The sequence below is a fragment of the Pristiophorus japonicus genome, chromosome 1 (genome assembly GCF_044704955.1).
Source record: "Pristiophorus japonicus isolate sPriJap1 chromosome 1, sPriJap1.hap1, whole genome shotgun sequence".
Taxonomy (NCBI): Eukaryota; Metazoa; Chordata; class Chondrichthyes; family Pristiophoridae; genus Pristiophorus; species Pristiophorus japonicus.
Genome location: NC_091977.1, coordinates 139825175 through 139842910, shown reverse-complemented (window position 1 = coordinate 139842910; position 17736 = coordinate 139825175). Strand labels below are relative to the sequence as shown.

Below are 17736 nucleotides of genomic sequence, written 5' to 3'. Positions count from 1 at the left end.
CGGGTCAAACTAAGAGAGAGCACACAAGGGCCTAAGATAGGTTTACAGTGTATGTATGTGAACGCACAAAGCATAGTAAACAAGGTTGGTGAGCTACAGGTGCAAATAGCCACATAGGAATATGATGTCATGGCAATAATTGAGACCTGGCTCAGAAAAGGGCAGAATTGGGTATTAAATATTCCTGGATATCAGAAAAGATAGGGAAGGAATGATCGCAGATGGTGTGGCAGTACAGGTGCAGCGCCTAAAATCCGGAACCCTCAGCACCAAGGCCGTTCCGGATTCCGGGCTTTTCCAGACTTTCGATCGTCTTTCTGACGTCACGAATCCGGAAACACCGGAGCCCAGGTTCGGGTATTTCCGGATTTCAGAACATCAGAAGGGGGTGGGTGGGGGAAAACCTGCCGAGGACTGTCCGAGGACATCGTCGGGCCGGCCGGGGCCCGTCGAGGAGGAGGTATTCGGGCAGGCCCCACTGAGGAGGTTGTCGGGCGGGCCGGCGAGGAGTCCCCGAGGTAGGGGCAGTGGCGGTGAGGCGAGCGGCGGCAGAGCGAGGCTCGAGGTCAGGCAGTGGAGGGGCCCCGAGGTTGTCTGCTCCAGATTCCGGAACATTTTATGGATTCCGGACGACCCTGCCACTGATTGTCCCAGATTCCGGAACTCCGGATTCTCAATACTGCACCTGTATTGGTTAAGGAGAATGTTACAGGACTGGAAATAGAGGATGTCCTGGAGGGGTCAAGGACATAATCTATTTGATTAGAATTAAGAAATAATATTAGAGGTGTCATTACACTGCTGGTGTATTCTATAGGCCACCAACGAGTGGGAAAAATATGGAGGAGCAAATTTGCAGAGAAATTAGAGAGATGCAAAAACTATAGAGGAGTGATAATGGGGGACTTCAACTATCCTAATATAGACTGAGATAATAGTGTAAAAAGCAGAGAGGGGGAAGAATTTCTCAAGTTGTTCAGGAGAACTTTCTTGATCAGTATGTTTCCGGCCCGACGAGTAGGCATTGCTGGATTTGGTTCTGGGGAATGAGGTAGGTCAAGTGGAGCAAGTGTCGGGAATGAACATTTAGGAAACAGTGATCATAGCTAATCTAAACCTTATGATACTATGGAAAAGGACGGAGCAATCTAGAGCAAAAATACTTAATTGGAGGAAGGCAAATTTCAGTGTGATGAGAACAGATCAGGCCCGAGTAAATTGGAATCTAAGATTGGCAGGCAAAACTGGAGTGGAACAATGGACTGCCTTTAAAGAGGAAATAGTTCAGGTACAGTCGAGGTACATTCCCACGAGAGGGAAAGGTAGGGCAACTAATGTCAGAGATGACGAAAGAGATAGAGAGTAAGATGGAGCAGAAAAAGAGCGCGTATGACAGATGTCAGGTCGAGAATACATCTGAAAATCAGGTTAAATATCGAAAGTTCAGAGGAGAAGTGAAGAAGAAAATAAGAGGGGCAAAGAGTGGGTATGAGAATAGAATGGCAGCCAACATAAGAGGTAAGCCAAAAGTCTTCTATAGGCATATAAATCGTAAACGGGTAGCAAGAGGACGGGTGGGGCCGATTCGGGACCAAAAAGGAGAGCTACACATGGAGGCAGAGGATATGGCTGAGGTACTAAATGAGTACTTTGCATCTGATTTCACCAAAGAAGTTGTTGCTACCATAGACATAGTAAGGGAGGAGGTATTGGATGGGATAAGAATTGATAAAGATAAGGTACTAGAAAGGCTGCCTGTACTTAAAGTAGATAAGTCACCAGGACTGGATGGGATGCATCCTAGGACGCTGAGGGAAGTGAAGGAAGAAATCGTTGAGGTACTGACCGTAATCTTAGAATCCTCCTTAGAAATGGGGGTGATGCCAAAAGGCGAGAATTGCAAATGTTACACCCTTGTTCAAAAAGGGTGTAAAGATAAACCCAGTAACTAGTTTAACCTCAGTAGTGGAGAAGCTTTCAGAAACAATAATCAGGGACAAACTTAACAGTCACTTGGACAAGTGTGGATTAATTAAGGAAAGCCAGCACAGATTTGTTAAAGGCAAATCGCGTTTAACCAACTTGATCAAGTTTTTTGTTGAGGTAACACAGAGGGCAGTGTGGTTGAGGTGGTGTACATGGATTTCCAAAAGGCGTTCGACAAAGTGCCACATAATAGGCTTGCTAGCAAATTGCCCATGGAATAAAAGGGACAGTGGCAGCATGGATATGAAATTGGCTAAGTGACATGAAAAAGAGAGTAGTGGTGAACGGTGGTTTGTCAGACTGGAGGAAGGTATACAGTGGTGTTGTCCAGGAGTCGGTACTAGAACCATTGCTTTTCTTGATATATGTTAGTGACTTAGACTTCGGTGTACAGGGCACAATTTTACAATTTGCAGATAACATAAAACTTGGAAGTATAGTGAACAGTGATGAAGATATTGATAGACTTCAAGAAGACATAAGACAGACAGGTAGAATAGGCGGACACGCGGCAGATACAATTTAATCCAGAAAAGTGTGAAATGATGCATTTTGGAAGGAAGAACGAGGGGAGACAATATAAACCAAAAGGTACAATTCTAAAGGGGGTGCAGGAACAGAGAGACCTGGAGGTACATGTGCACAATTCGTTGAAGGTGGCAGGGTAGGTTGAGAAAGTGGTTAAAAAAACATGAGATCCTGGGCTTCATAAAGTCATAGGCCCCAAAATTGCCCTTCACCTGATTGGGGGCAGTAACCTTTCGGGGTCGTGACTTCCTGAGCCCGGCCTGGAGGTCCCGTCCTCAATGCGGAATTGGGACATGCACCCCTCAAAGGAAGCAGAGTGTTGTCTTCGGTGCACAGCTTATTGGAGGGATGCTCCCGGGGCAGCAGCACAGTGCTGAGTCCTGAGTTCAGCTCTGCGCTGAGGAGATCAGTTAAAGGGGAGGGCTGTTGCACACTCTGCAGGCCCTTTGGTGGCCGCTACTGGGTCAGCAGCGACATGATCGACCTTACCAGCAACCCAGCACCCAAAGCAGAGTGCCGGGCTGCATGATGGCGGCCCGGTCATCACGAGGGCCGCCATTGTTGGGCCATTGCAAGATTCGGCTGACAAAATACTACAATGCCACATAATAGGCTTGCCAGCAAAGTTGTAGCTCATGGAATAAAAGGGACAGTGACAGCATGGATAAGAAATTGGCTAAGTGACAGGAAACCGAGGGTAGTGGCGAACAGTTGTTTTTCAGACTGGAGGAAGATGTACAGTGGTGTTCCCCAGGGGTCGGTACTAGGGCCACTGCCTTTCTTGATTATATATTAATGTCTTGGATGTGGGTGTACAGGGTGTAATTTAATAATTTGCAGATGACACAAAACTTGGAAGTATAGTGAACAGTGAGGTGGATAGTGATAGACTTCAAGATAACATAGACAGGCTGGTGGAATGGGCAGACAAAATTTAATGCAGTAAAGTGAGAAGTGATAGATTTTGGTAGAAGGAATTAGGAGAGGAAATATAAATTAAAGGGTACAATCCTAAAGGGGGTGCATAAACAGAAGAGACCTTGGGGTATATGTGCACAAATCGTGAAGGATGTGGCAGACAACTGGTTTCGCCATTCACCGTCAGATTTGGCTCGAACACATTAAAAGATTATCGGTTCCTACTCTTGTCTACAAAAACTGCTCACTATTCCAGGATCATTCTGGATTGCAAAAATAACTCTCAGCTACTATTCTCTACTGCTAACCATCTCCTTAAACCCCTCTCCCTTGTCTCCACTCCACTCTCCTCCAACAAGTGTGAGGAGCTCATGGACGACTTTGTCTGAAAGATTGAGACCATCCGATCAGCTGCCTCTGTGAGTTCCCTTCCTTCGCCTAGCCCACAGGGCCAAACTTCATCTGACCCTCCCACCTGCCCTTGCCCTAAACTCTAATCTTTCTCTTATTTCTGTTTGATCTCCCCTCTTGATCTCTCCAAGCTCATCTTGTCCATGAGACCCACTTGGCCCTTGGCCATATTCCTACTAAACTGCTGACCAACCAAATTCCTTTTTTGGCTCCCATTTTAGCCGACCTTGTAAACGGTTCTCTTCAGGTACAGTTCTCCTCTCCTTCAAATCTGCTGTCATCACCCCTCTCCTCAAACAAACCAATCCTTGACCCCACTTTGCTTGCTAACTATCACCCTTCCAAACCTCCCTTTCCTGTCCAAAGAACTTGAACATGTTGTCACCTCCCAAATCCGTGACCATCTTTCCATGAATTCAATGTTTGAATCCCTTCAATCTGGTTTTTGCCCCAGCCACAGTACCAAAACTGCTCTCATCAAAGTCACAATGACATCCTTTGAGTGTGACAAAGGTACACTATCCCTCCTCGTCCTTCTGGACCTGTCTGCAACCTTTGACACAGTTGACCACTCCATCCTCCTCCAACGCTTCTCAACCATCATCCAGCTATGTGGGAATGCACTCGGCTGGTTCCATTCTTATCTTTCTAATCGTAGCCAGAAAATCTCCTGCAATAGCTTCTCTTCCCACTCCCACATTGTTACCTCTGGTGTCTCCCAAGGATTTGCCCTTGGCCCCCTTTTATTTCTCATTTATATGCTGTCCCTTGGCGAAATCATCCAAAAACACGGAGTCAGTTTCCACATGTATGCTGACAACGCCCAGCTCGATCTCTCCACCACTTCTCTTGACCCCTGACAACGCCCAGCTCTACCTCTCCACCACTTCTCTTGACCCCTGTTTGGTATCTAAGTTGTGAGATTGCTTGTCCGACATTCAGTACTGGATGAACAGAAATTTTCTCCAATTAAATATTGGGAAGACCGAAGCCATTATCTTTGGTCCCCGCCACAAACGGTGTTCCCGAACCACAGACTCCATCCCTCACCCGAGCATCAATCTGAGGGTGAACATGACTGTTTGCAACCTAGGTGTCATATTTGACCCTGAAATGAGTTTCTAGCCACATATCCGCGACATAGCTAAAACCTCCTTTTTCCACCTCCGCAACATTGCCCGCCTCCGCCCCTGCTTCAGCTCTTCTGCTGCTGACACCCTCATTCATAGAAACATAGAAAATAGGTGCAGGAGCAGGCCATTCAGCCCTTCTAGCCTGCACCGCCATTCAATGAGTTCATGGCTGAACATGAAACTTCAGTACCCCCTTCATGCCTTTGTTATCTCTAGACTTGACTATTCCAACTCACTCCTGGCTGGCCTCCCACAATCTACCCTATGTAAACTTGAGGTCATCCAAAACTTGGCAGCCCGTGTCCTAACTCGCACCAAGTCATGATCACCCATCACTCCTGTGGTTTCTGACCTACATTGGCTCCTGGTTAAACAACGCCTCAATTTCAAAATTCTCGTCCATGTTTTCAAATCACTCCATGGCCTTGCCCCTTCCTATCTTTCTCATCTTTTTCAGCCTCATAACCCCACAAGATGTCTGCGCTCCTGGAATTCTGCCCTCTTGAACATCCCTCATTATCACTGCTCAACCATTGGTGGCCATGCCTTCAGCTGTTTGGGCCCTAAGCTGGAACTCCCCCCTAAACGTCGCCGCCTCTCGACCTCTCTTTCCTCCTTTAAGATGCTCCTTAAAACCTACCTCTTTAACCAAGCATTTTGTCATCTGCCTTAATTTCTTTTTTTGTGGCTCAGTGTCAAATTTATCTGTTGTCTTGTAATACTACTGTTGAAGATGTTTTACTACATTAAAGGTGCTATATAGGGCAGGGCAGGTTGAGAAAGCAGTTAAAAAAGCTTACAGGATCCTGAGCTTCATGAATAGAGGTATATACAAAAGCGTGGAAATTATGATGAACCTGTATAAAACACTGGGCACCACACTTTAGGAACGATGTGAAGGCCTGAGAGAGGATGCAGAAAATATTTACGAGATTGATTCCAAGGATGAGGGACTTAAGGTACGTGGATAGACTGGAGAAGTTGGGGTTGTTCTCAGAGTAGAGAAGATTGAGAGGAGATTTGATAGAGATGTTTAAAATCATGAGGGGTATGAACAGAGTAGATTGAGAGAAACTTCCCATTAGCAGAAGGGTTGGGAACCAGACGACACAGATTTAAGGTGATGGCAAAAGAACCAAAGGTGACATGAGATAAAGCTTTTTTACACAGCGAGTGGTTAGGATCTGGAATGCACTGCCTGAAAGGGTGGTGGAGGCAGACTTAATCACTGCTTTCAAAAGGGAGTTGGATAAGCACCTGAAAGAAAAAAAAAGGGTGGGGGAGTGAGACTAGCTGAAGTGCTCTTGCAGAGAGCTGGCACGGGCTCAACGGGTTGAATTGCTGCCTTCCATGGTGTAAATATTCTATGATTATATGCCAGTGTTTGTCAAACTGGGGTTCAAAGAGACTTTGCAGGAGGTCCCCTGCACCGCCAGGGCCATGATTTTTCCTCCAGATCCAGGACCAGGTAAGTCCCACACCATGCACCTTGGGACTGTGGAAGAAGAGCCTGCTGGGGCCAGGGGATGCTGATTGGAGCCTGAGTCAAGCCGCCGGGATGGGGGAGGAGGTGGGGTGGGGTTGGTGGCTAGTGAACTGGCTCTTCCCAGGGGCCACTTTTTCTCCTGCCCCTCCCTCTTCCCAGAAATCGAGGTTCTCGAATCGCTCCCACCCAATGTTGGTTTGGCGTTTCACTGTTCTCCTCCGAGGTTTGCCAGCGGCCGGTCTCCAGACTCGTTTAACCTCCGGCTGATTTTATTTGGTTTGAGGCCGGGCCGCTGAGTTGTGGTGGATCAAAGAGTGAGGGGTAGTTTATGCCGGAGTTTCCATTATTGGGGGGTGGGGCAGGGGTATAGCGGGGGCTTTGTTATTGGGTGGGGTAGTACCTGCTGGGGCTTCCATTATTGGGGGGTGGGGGGTGACAGAGTCAGGGCTTTGTGTCCTGAAAAGTTTTGCACGTACATGGTGGGCTGTGGGTCTGGGTCTGTACTTTGTGCACGTGCTCAGTTCTTGATTTGAGTGAGATCCTTTCTCCTGAGTGAAGGCTGCAACATGTGAATGAACTACGCTGCACTTTGCAGATCTGTTTATGCCCGGCTCCAGTGGCAGCGGTTTGTGAGTAGGTCGCATGCATGCCGCCTTAGTCAGGAATAGTGCTGGGAGAAGTAAACCTCTGACAGTGGCAGTCGATATGTCTTATTCAATATGTTAATGGTACCAAAAGTCAGCCTGATTCATGAAACTGTTCAGTCGATTGAGTGATTATAGAATCAGATAATTTCAAGCCTGCTCCTCTTTATAAAACCGACATTGATTCAGTTTTAGGGAATTATTCTCAACAGCTGGGCCTGTTCCTCACCAAGACCCACAGGTCTCACTCACTTTGCAACGAGCGCTCCCTGCCGAAAGAGCCGATTCCTCTATCTGTCTCCGCGACCCTGTGTCATTCTCCCGACGTGGTCAGAGTGCCTGTGAGGCCCTTCAAACACGTACCGGAACGTGTTCAAGCAAACACATACAATCCTACATTTGCAGCTGTTACAGCATGCCAGTGGGACAGTATGGTGGTGAGTCATGCTTCCAACAGCATCCCAGCATGTGCATGGGTGCTCGTGCCCTCACTCACCTTGGCCAGCCTGCTAACGGCTTTAAAAATTGTCCAGCACTAAGTGGCTAATAGTGGCATCTGTTGCGGTGAGTACCCGGAATTGGTGTAAGAAGCAGGCTCATGGATATCTGTAAGTACCTTTTTCCTTAAAAGCATTATTAAAATAATCTTGACATACAGCACTTTCATATTATGTGTACATCGTGGGCTGCCCCGACCTCTGTGAGAACACCACTGCAGGTCAGGGCTATAAATAGAGCTAGAGTGCGGGCCCTGGAACATTGTGGGCCACCCCGACCTCTGAGAACACCACTGTAGATTGGGGCTATAACTAGAGCTGGAGCGCCGGGCCCTGGAACATCGTGGCGAAGGTACGGGGCCCAGAAGAGCCGAGGGGCCAGGGGCAGCACGGACCTGCCCACACTGCGATATGTGTGCACACTAGATCCATGCAGCAGAGCAGGTCTCCAATCGTCCTGGTTAATCCTTGCCACTAGATAAAGGCCTAGCTCTGTAAAGCCCGTGTGATGACTGATGTGCAACGGTCACCGCAGGTTGAAAAAATCCACGCACCGGCATCTTCCACCCCCTCAACTGGAGTTCAGGACTAGAACATTGGGTCCTTCATTGAAACATCTGTGAACTCTCATGGAAGCAAGTCAGCCTCGTTCGAGGGACCGCCTATGATTGTGTATTTAATAATGTAATTTAGATGGGGGAATCTGATTACTAATCTATTTGAAGCTGGATCCTTCAACTATCCATCTTCTAGCAGCTGCTTACTAAAGATACCAAAGATATTAAGCAATAGAGTTGGAAGCAGGTTCCATAATCACCATCTTAGTGTTTGATGGAGGGAGACATTGAGAGAAGAGCAAAGATTGGAAATGAGTTCATCCCTGTCACAAAAGTTGTTGTGGATAAAGTTGGAAGTCATTTTTAAGAAATATGGTTAACCAAATTTGCATGTTGACATTTCTGATTTTGATTTTATCTAATATTCAGTCTTTGAAGTTTTTAAATTTTCTCTTGAACAGACATTCCACTGCTGCCTTCCATCACTTCGTTGAGTTTAAGTGAAAATGAGGAAACGAATGGACCTTTTGTAGTCCATTGGCTAAACAACAAGGAGTTGCATTTTACCTTGTCAATGGAGGTCTTTTTGCAGCAGCTGCGAAGGAGCTTGGAGCAGCAATCTCCGGAATCCGGAACAGAAGATTTTGGACAGACAGAGAGCAAATCTGATGATGGTATTGTATTAATTTTGTCTGCTTGCACGCTTACTTTATACTAGTCTGTTGAGGTGAATTTACCTGGGTCGGTGATTCAACAATCTTATCATAAACTGTGAAAACCTGCTGTTACAATTAAAACATGCTGTAATTAGTAAACGCTGACTAACCTTGTTTCTTTATAAATGCTATAATTGAATCTGGATTTTTTTAAAAACATTATCCACTGCTAATAAACATTTTACTTTTTTCCCAGTTATCAAATAACCCAGCAGGAGTTTATAAGTTCTGTACTACTTGCCACCATCCTATTCATTGATTCAAATTTCAGACTCTGATTGTTTGTGTTTTTAAAAAAAAACGAAGGGGCCGAATTTGCTCCTTCCGATATGGTCTCTGGTCGCATGAAAGCAGCAGCCACGGGGCGTGCAGAATGGCAGTCGACTCCATGGAGGGGCCGCCATTTTGGAAATTGCCCTTCGTGAGTTTTGGAATGGTGCCTGGGACCGCTCCACCCATTTTCCCACCGCGGTGAGCACGCACCAACCCCTTACCAACTGGTGGGGACCCCCCTTGGGAAATTGCCCCTTTCCTGGTATTGCCCCACGGGAGAGGCCCCACTGTCGATCGGTGCCCCCGGCAGCTTTTGCTGTCGATACACTCTGGCATGGCGGCCCAGTCGCCCTGAAAGGGAAGGGCGCGCGGCCGGCAAGTTATTTTTTTTGTCGGCTGACTGCCAGGTTGGTCCGACAGTTATGACCACGGGTTCGGCCGGGCCTCCATCAGGCAGCCTGGTACTCCCTCTTTGGTTGCTGGCCCAGCCGAAACCCTCCCTGGTGGCCCAGTGTTTGCCACTAAAGTGGCTGCAGAATTTGCAGTGGCTCTCCCCTTTAACAGCATGGCACTGATGACTGACAGGTTCGGCTACTCTGCCCCACCCCAACTTCTGCCCCGCTATTGTCAGCCATTCCATCCCGCCTTCAATTCCGCCCTCATGATGAGGCCACGTCTGCCCCGCTCTTTTATTTATAAAAAAATATATCCCCGAAGTTGTGAATTTCGACGGTTAGGCCGCTCCAATGCATGGGGCGACTGGAACACATCAAAGATGGTAGGTGCACCTCAATACAGGCGGTGGGCAATTTCGGCCCCTAAAGATCTCAATATAGTCTGGCAAATAAATTGTGTTGCTATTTAAAAGGGCAACTTTATTCATTTGGCAGAAAATATAATCGTACCATATTGAAAGGGTTATCCTCAATGCCTCGATTGCACACATTGCTTATAAGGACATAACGTGTTCTGATATTTACGTCACCATCAACCATTATAATGTTTTCTCGCTCACTAGTTTCTCCATAAAGTGGTAATGGTGCTTTCTGGGCATCATCTTGCAACTCATCTTCCTGTGTGAGCCTAGGTGTTGCATATGAGCAGATTCTGGACAACATCACAGATGAATCCAAACCTAACTTTTATGCACATGTGCTTCTAGCATTATTTGCTGGAAAGTGATTACAGCAGGTATCTTGGTGATTTCCTTCTTACACCCTGCTCCATTCACAGGCCTGGGAAGTTGAGGCCAATTGTTGCACTATTTTGCTGCTGCCCAGCTTAGACTGCCAAACCTGGAAGCTCCCTAGCCTGTAAGGTTGTAAGTGCACTTATCCACCGAGCCACCAGGATGACCTTCATATAAATATTCTATAAGCATGTACACAGTTAGTAACTGGTCTTTAGTTTTTTTTTGTGCAAAGTAAATGTTGGTTTTGAAAATTTAGAGGATCCAAATTTTAGTGTATAATGTGGATCTGAATTTTAGGGACTGTTTGTAAAAGAATGCTTCAGTCCTGAGGTGAATGTTTTCAGTTGCTCTTGTGACCAATTAAAGTATGACATTTCAAAAAAAGGAAAATAGCAAATCCTAAGTATCTGAAATAAACAAGGAAACATATGGACATTGGAACAGGCATGGGCCATTCAGCTCCTTCAACTAGATCATGGTGGATCTGTACCTCAACTCCATTTGCCTTTGCTCCATATCCCTTGATAGCGTTAACCTAATCAAAATCTGTTGATCACAGTTTCTGAAAATTCCAGTTGACCCAACATCCTACTGGGGGAAAGAATTCTAGATTTTCACAACCCTTTGTGGAAAAAGTGCTTTCCGATCTCACTCCTGAATGGCCAAGCTCCAATTTTAAGATTATGCCCGAATACAAAAGCAAAATACCGTGGATGCTGGAAATCTGAAATGAAAACAAAGTGCTGGAAATACTCAGCAGGTCAGGCAGCATCTGTGGAGAGAAAAATTGGCAAAAGTTTTAAGCCAGTGCAGAGGCAGAGAAAGGGGGGGAGGGGAGGAGAGAACAAATGGGATGGAAAGCAGGAAAGATTAAATAACAAAAGGGATGATGGAAAGCAAAAGGATGCGGTAATAGGACACTTTTCATGTCCCTCCAAGGTTCACAATGTTTCAAGTAACAATGTCTGCATTGTAAAAATTAAAACATGAATATAGTAGGATGTAACTGTTAACCATTTACATTTCTATGAGCATTCATGTGGAAGCTATGTAGATCCATTCTTTTTCTTTACACAGAAATTGATGAAAACAGTGAATATCATAAAGGATTTATGGAATCTGTACTTTCAGACAAAAGTACTGGAGAAAAGACGTCATCAGCAGTCATGATTGATCATAAAATTGAAGTGCTGTTAGCAGAATGGAACAAGAATGCAGACATGCTGTTCAGTATTCATCCTATGGATGGTTCCTTATTGGTGTGGCATGTTGACTGGCTGGATGAGTATCAACCCGGAATGTTTCGACAGGTGCAGGTAAAGCGCCCTTCTGTTTGTTTTATATTGCATATTCGATAAGCTAGATTTCCAGTTTCTGACACATGATTTGATTATTGAAAATATGCATAATAAATTTGCCATAATAAACATTTAGAGTAACAGTCTAAAGAGAACAGTGAAAAAAATATATATTGAGAAGTCAAACATAAGTTCAGTTTTTGTCTGGGTATAGTATGCATAGAAAATTACAGGCCCTAATTTTAAAGTAATCAGTCCAAATACTCTTTACCAGAGGAAAAGTAGAGATTCTTCCAGAGTATCTAGATTCTCTGTTGCGTTTTAGAACAGTTTATTTTTTGTATTTCACTGATTTTAATCTTTTTATTTGTTCCTTTTACATGATTCCAGTTTTACTTACCTTTTTTAAGATCTATACTTAACCTGGTTCATTACTGATCAATAGAGTTTTTTCTTGACAATTATACCATTTAAGCATGTTCACGAGGTATGGCAAATCTGCTTTAGCCCTTCGAGTTTGTTTTGCAGATCATGGTCTTTGTGTACATGGAATACTACCTTTCTTACCATTTTGTTAAATGAATGCAGTCCTCTACTATAATTACAAAGGTGTCTAAGATTCAGATGATCGATACTACAGTTGCCTTTACCCTTAGATTTCTGGCATTTCCAGTGAATCCCCTTTCTCATTAAATATTACAAACATAACATAAGAAATAGGAACAGGAGTAGACCATACAGCCCCTCGAGCCTGCTCTGTCATTTAATACGATCTTGGCTAGTCCAATCATGGATTCAGGTCCACTTTTCTGTCCACTCCCTATAACCCCTTATTCCCTTATCTGTTAAGAAACTGTCTCTCTGTCTTAAATTTATTCAGTGTCCCAGCCTCCACAGCTCTATGAGGCAGAAAATTCCACAGATATACAACCCTCCTGAGAAAATAAATTTCTCCTCATCTCAGTTTTAAATGGGCGGCCCCTTATTCGAAGATTATACCCCATAGTTCTAGTCTCCCCCATCAGTGGAAACATTCTCTCTCTGCATCCACCTTGTCAAGCCCCCTCATAATCTTATAGGTTTCGATAAGATCGCCTCTCAGTCTTCAATTCCAATGAGTAGAGGCCCAACCTACTCAACCTTTCCTCGTAAGTCAACTCCCTCATCTCCGGAATCACCTAGTGAACCTTCTCTGAACTGCCTCCAAAGCAAGTATATCCTTTCGTAAATATGGAAACCAAAACTGTATGCAGTATTCCAGGTGTGGCCTCACCAATACCCTGTATAACTGTAGCAAGACTTCCCTGCTTTTATACTCCATCCCCTTTGCAATAAAGACCAAGATTCCATTGGCCTTCCTGATCACTTGCTGTACCTGCACACTAACCTTTTGTGTTTCATGCAACAGGATCCCTAGGTCCCGCTGAACTGCAGCACTTTGCAATTTTTCCCCATTTAAATAATAACTTGCTCTTCGATTTTTCTTTTCTGCCAAAGTACATGACCTCACACTTGCCAATATTATATTCCATCTGCCAAATTTTTGCCCACTCACTTAGCCTGTCTATGTCCTTTTGCAGGTTTTTTGTGTCCTCCTCACACATTGCTTTTCCTCCCATCTTTGTAGTGTCCGCAAACTTGGCTGTTACATTCGGTCTCTTCCTCCAGGTCCTTAATATAGATTATAAATAGTTGGGGTCCCCAGCACTGATCCCTGCGGCACCCCACTAGTTACTGATTGCCAACCCAAGAAGGAACCATTTATCTTGATTCTCTGTTTCCTGTTAGCCAATCCTCTATCCATGCTAATATATTACTCCCAACCCTGTGAACTTTTATCTTGTGCAGTAACCTTTTATGTGGCACCTTGTCAAATGCCTTCTGGAAGTCCAAAAACACCACATCCACCAGTTCCCCTTTATCCACCCTGTTCGTTACATCCTCAAAGAATTCCAGCAAATTTGTCAAACATGACTTCCTCTTCATAAATCCATGCTTACTCTGCCTGACTGAATTATGCTTTTTCAAATGTCCTGCTACTGCTTCTTTAATAATGGACTCCAACATTTTCCCAACCACAGATGTCAGGCTAACTGGTCTATATTTTCCTGCTTTTTGTCTGCCTCCTTTTTTAAATAGGGGCGTTACATTTGCAGTTTTCCAATCTGCTGGGACCTCCCCAGAATCCAGGGAATTTTGGTAAATTACAACCAATGCATCCACTATCCCTGCCGCTACTTCTCTTAAGATCCTAGGATGCAAGCCATCAGGTCCAGGGGATTTATCCGCCTCTAGTCCCATAATCTTACTGAGTACCACCTCCTTTGTGATTATGGTTGTTAAGTTCCGCCCCCCCATAGCCCCTTGATTATCCTTTAGTGTCCTCTACCGTAAAGACTGATAGAAACTCTGAATAAATATTTTGTGCCATCTCCATGTTCCCCATCACTAATTCCCCGCAGCAATATAATTTAATAATTCTCCTTCTAAACTAAAGTGGTAGAAATGCCGTGTGTTTACAGTCTGTGTTTCCAGTCATTCCATTGGCCCCAATTTTTGATCAAAGCGTTTAAATAATAATTAATACTATCGATTAAGTTGAAGGCATCTCAGCAAAATTAGAGTTGCAGGGCGCAGGTTCCAACCCCAGTCCAAATCTTAACAGGGAAGCTACCCAAGATTACCCAGCTTAATTACAATCTGGCAGATTTACATTCTAAGTAATGAGTCAGTGCATTATTACAATTATAAATGTAATAATTTATTACTTACTATTGCGGATGAAACAAAACTGTTCCAGCACTTGAGGCACTGGTCTGCCTCTCTTCTGTCGTAGGCTACCGATGAGACTATCACGGCGATATCCGCCCATATTCGCTGGTATACTCTTGGGGGGGGGGGGGGGGGGGGATGTTTCCCCACGCCCACCTCGGGTAAATTGGACCCACCGAGTCTCCACCTCGTGGACTAAGGTCTCGTTCGCCTCTTCAGTGAAGGCTTTCACCCTCCTCCCTGCAACCTCCCCAACACACACTCCCGACTCCTTGTGTTCCATCTCCATGTTATCTGATTATTTTTTGTATCAATTCCTTCAAATACACAAGCCTCCACAAACCTTTCTTCAAAAATCCTTTCTCTCCCTCCCTTTGCCTTCTGAGCATGTGCAGATAACCCCTGACCTTCCAAATTGTGGGAAAAGGTCTTTGCCTGAAAAAAAAGCGCATGCGAGGAACAACTGTTGCTATGGATGCCAGCCTTGCATAACTGAATACATCGCTATCGCCCATTTCACATTGCTAAAGCTATCGCCCAAATTTTAAAAAGCGAAACTAGCGGTTTTTAAAATGGGCGATATTCCGGCGACCTTGAAAAATAAAAAAAAGCACTAGCGCTAGAAATATCACCCATTTTGGGGCGATAGCGATCATAGTGGAAAGTCTAGCCCATAGTAGTTGCAGCACGGAGGAGGCCAGTTCGGCCCATCGTGTCCGTGCTGGCCAACAAGAGGCTATCCAGCCTAATCCCATTTTCCAGCTCTAGGTCCGTAACCCTGCAGGTTACAGCACTTCAGGTGCACATTCAAGTACTTTTTAAATGTGGTGAGGATTTCTGCCTCTACCATCCTTTCAGGCAGTGAGTTCCAGACCCCCACAACCCTTTGTGTGAAGAAATTTCCCCTCAAATCCCCTCTAAACCTTCTACCAAACTTTACATTTATGTCCTCTGGTTGTTGACGCCTCTGCTAAGGGAAATAGGCCCTTTCTATCTACTATATCTAGGCCCCTCATAATTTTATACACCTCAGAGGTCTCCTCTCGGTCTCCTCTGTTCCAATGAAAACAAATCCAGCCTATCCAATCTGTCCTCATAGCGTAGATTCTCCACTCCCGGCAACATCCTCGTAAATCTCCTCTGTACCCTCTCCAGTGCAATCCTGTCCTTCCTGTAATGCGGTGACCAGAACTGCACGCAATACTCCAGCTGTGGCCTAACCAGTGTTTTATACAGTTCAAGCATAATCCCCCAGCTCTTGTAATCTATGCCTCGGCTAATAAAGACAAACATTCCGTAAGCCGCCTTAACCACCTTATCTAACTGGCCTGCTACTTTCAGTGATCTGTGGACATACACTCCAAGGTCCCTTTGTTCCTCTATACGTCTCCGTATCCTGCCATTTAATGTGTATTCCCTTTCCTGTTAGCCCTCCCGAAATGCATGACCTTACACTTATCCGGATTGAATTCCATTTGACACTGTTCTGCACACCTGACCAGTTTATGGATATATTCCTACAGTTTGCACCTTTCTTCTTCTTTATCAACCACACAGCCGATTTTAGAATCATCTGCAAACTTCTTAATCATACGCCCTATATTCAAGTCTAGACCATTGATGTATGTCACAAAAAGCAAGGCACCAAGTACTGAGCCCTGCAGAACCCCACTGGAAACATCCTTCTAGTTGCAAAAACACCCATCAATCATTACCCTTTGCTTGCAACAGTATTGAGATGAGATGAGATTGAGGTTGTTGCACGAATGAAATACTAAAATATTTTTGTCAAAAAATCAAAAGTTGTGAAAATTTTATTTTCTACCATGTTTCATGTAAATGCTATTTATTTATTTTAAATATTCATGTAATTGCTATAATTTGTTGTAAGTATTCTGTTCCTGTATTTACTTGTGCTTTCCCCTGCTTCTAGTAATTCTGCCTCCATTATCAAATTCAGGATCACCTCAGAAAATGTCTTTCTGTTTGATCTGAAAGTAGCTTGGAAACTCTCTTTCCAGCTATTTTATTCATATTATTTCAGTATCATTTGGATTAGTTACATGTTGGAGGGGTAGGTCAAACTTTGATTTTGTTAAGCTGCTCGAACGCCTGGAAATTGCTGAATGAGAAAACCTGGTGATGCTTGTGGGAAGCTGGGTACACCACAATGTGATATCTTGGCAGTGTTGAAAAGGTTAATCACACAATGAATTCAAAAAATTAAACCCTTTATTTTTTGCAAATACTTGAAACATTCTTGTTACTGCATCTCGAGCTTTATAGCAATCAGTCTGTTGCACACATTGTAACTTGCTTGTTTAACAACGCTGAACTGCAGCACAACAAACATTGTCTAAATTCTTCATATTAAAAAAAATGAGTGAAATGGTGATTCTCACTATACTTTTTGAAACTGTCTGTATACATTTCGTTTTCTAGGTTTCATTTGCCTCTAGAATTCCTGTTGCATTCCCCACTGGTGATGCAAACTCTCTCAGCAAGAGTATAGTTATGTATGCCTGCACAAAAAATGTAGACCTGGCTATTCAACAAGGGAAGCAGAAGCCACCTGGCCTGACCCACTCCACATCTGGAATGTTAATTTCTGCTGGCCAGAATAAATCATCTGGTAGTCTAAAACTGAGCATCTTCACACCTAATGTGCTCATGATCTCAAAACATGCAGATGGATCCTTGAATCAGTGGGCTGTCAGCTTTGCAGAAGAGTCTGCATTTTCAACAGTCCTTGGTGTGTCTCATAAGTCTCGTTACTGTGGTCATCGTTTTCATCTCAATGACTTAGCTTGTCATTCAGTTTTGCCATTATTGCTGACTACTTCATACCACAATGCACTACGGACACCAGATGGTGGGAACCTGGACAATGAAGGCAGGAGCTTTGACTCCTTACGATGCAGTGGTTCAATATCAAGAAACCAAAGGGAAAATGGTACAGCAGTTACATTCCAGGATTCTAATTCTATATATAGTGAACTAATTCTATGGCGAGTTGATCCAGTCGGACCGTTGTCGTACTCTGGAGGGGTATCGGAGTTGGCCAGAATCAATTCCCTCCACGTTTCAGCCTTTTCAAATGTGGCTTGGTTGCCAACTCTAATCCCAAGTTACTGTCTAGGTAAGTCCTACACTTATGTTTTGAGTCCTTGAACGAATGCTTCACATTCCAAATGTAGCATCTCAAGCCAGTGTACAGGAAAATAGTAAGACTATATATTTTTTTCCAGTTTTTGATATTTAACTATATACATAGTTAACTTTGCTAGTCACAACCTTATTTGAACTCCACATCAATATTATTTAT

The 17736-nt window shown here is 44.3% G+C and overlaps 1 protein-coding gene across 1 annotated transcript in view; it reads left to right on the top strand.

Annotated features, from left to right (window-relative positions):
• The window catches only part of LOC139253580 (dmX-like protein 1), a 200946-nt gene that overhangs the window by 108316 nt on the left and 74894 nt on the right, over positions 1 to 17736 (top strand). The window contains exons 10-12 of the mRNA XM_070873611.1: positions 8622 to 8834; positions 11419 to 11657; positions 16854 to 17550. Coding sequence (XP_070729712.1) covers positions 8622 to 8834; positions 11419 to 11657; positions 16854 to 17550 — 1149 coding nt within the window. The remainder of the gene's footprint in view (positions 1 to 8621; positions 8835 to 11418; positions 11658 to 16853; positions 17551 to 17736) is intronic.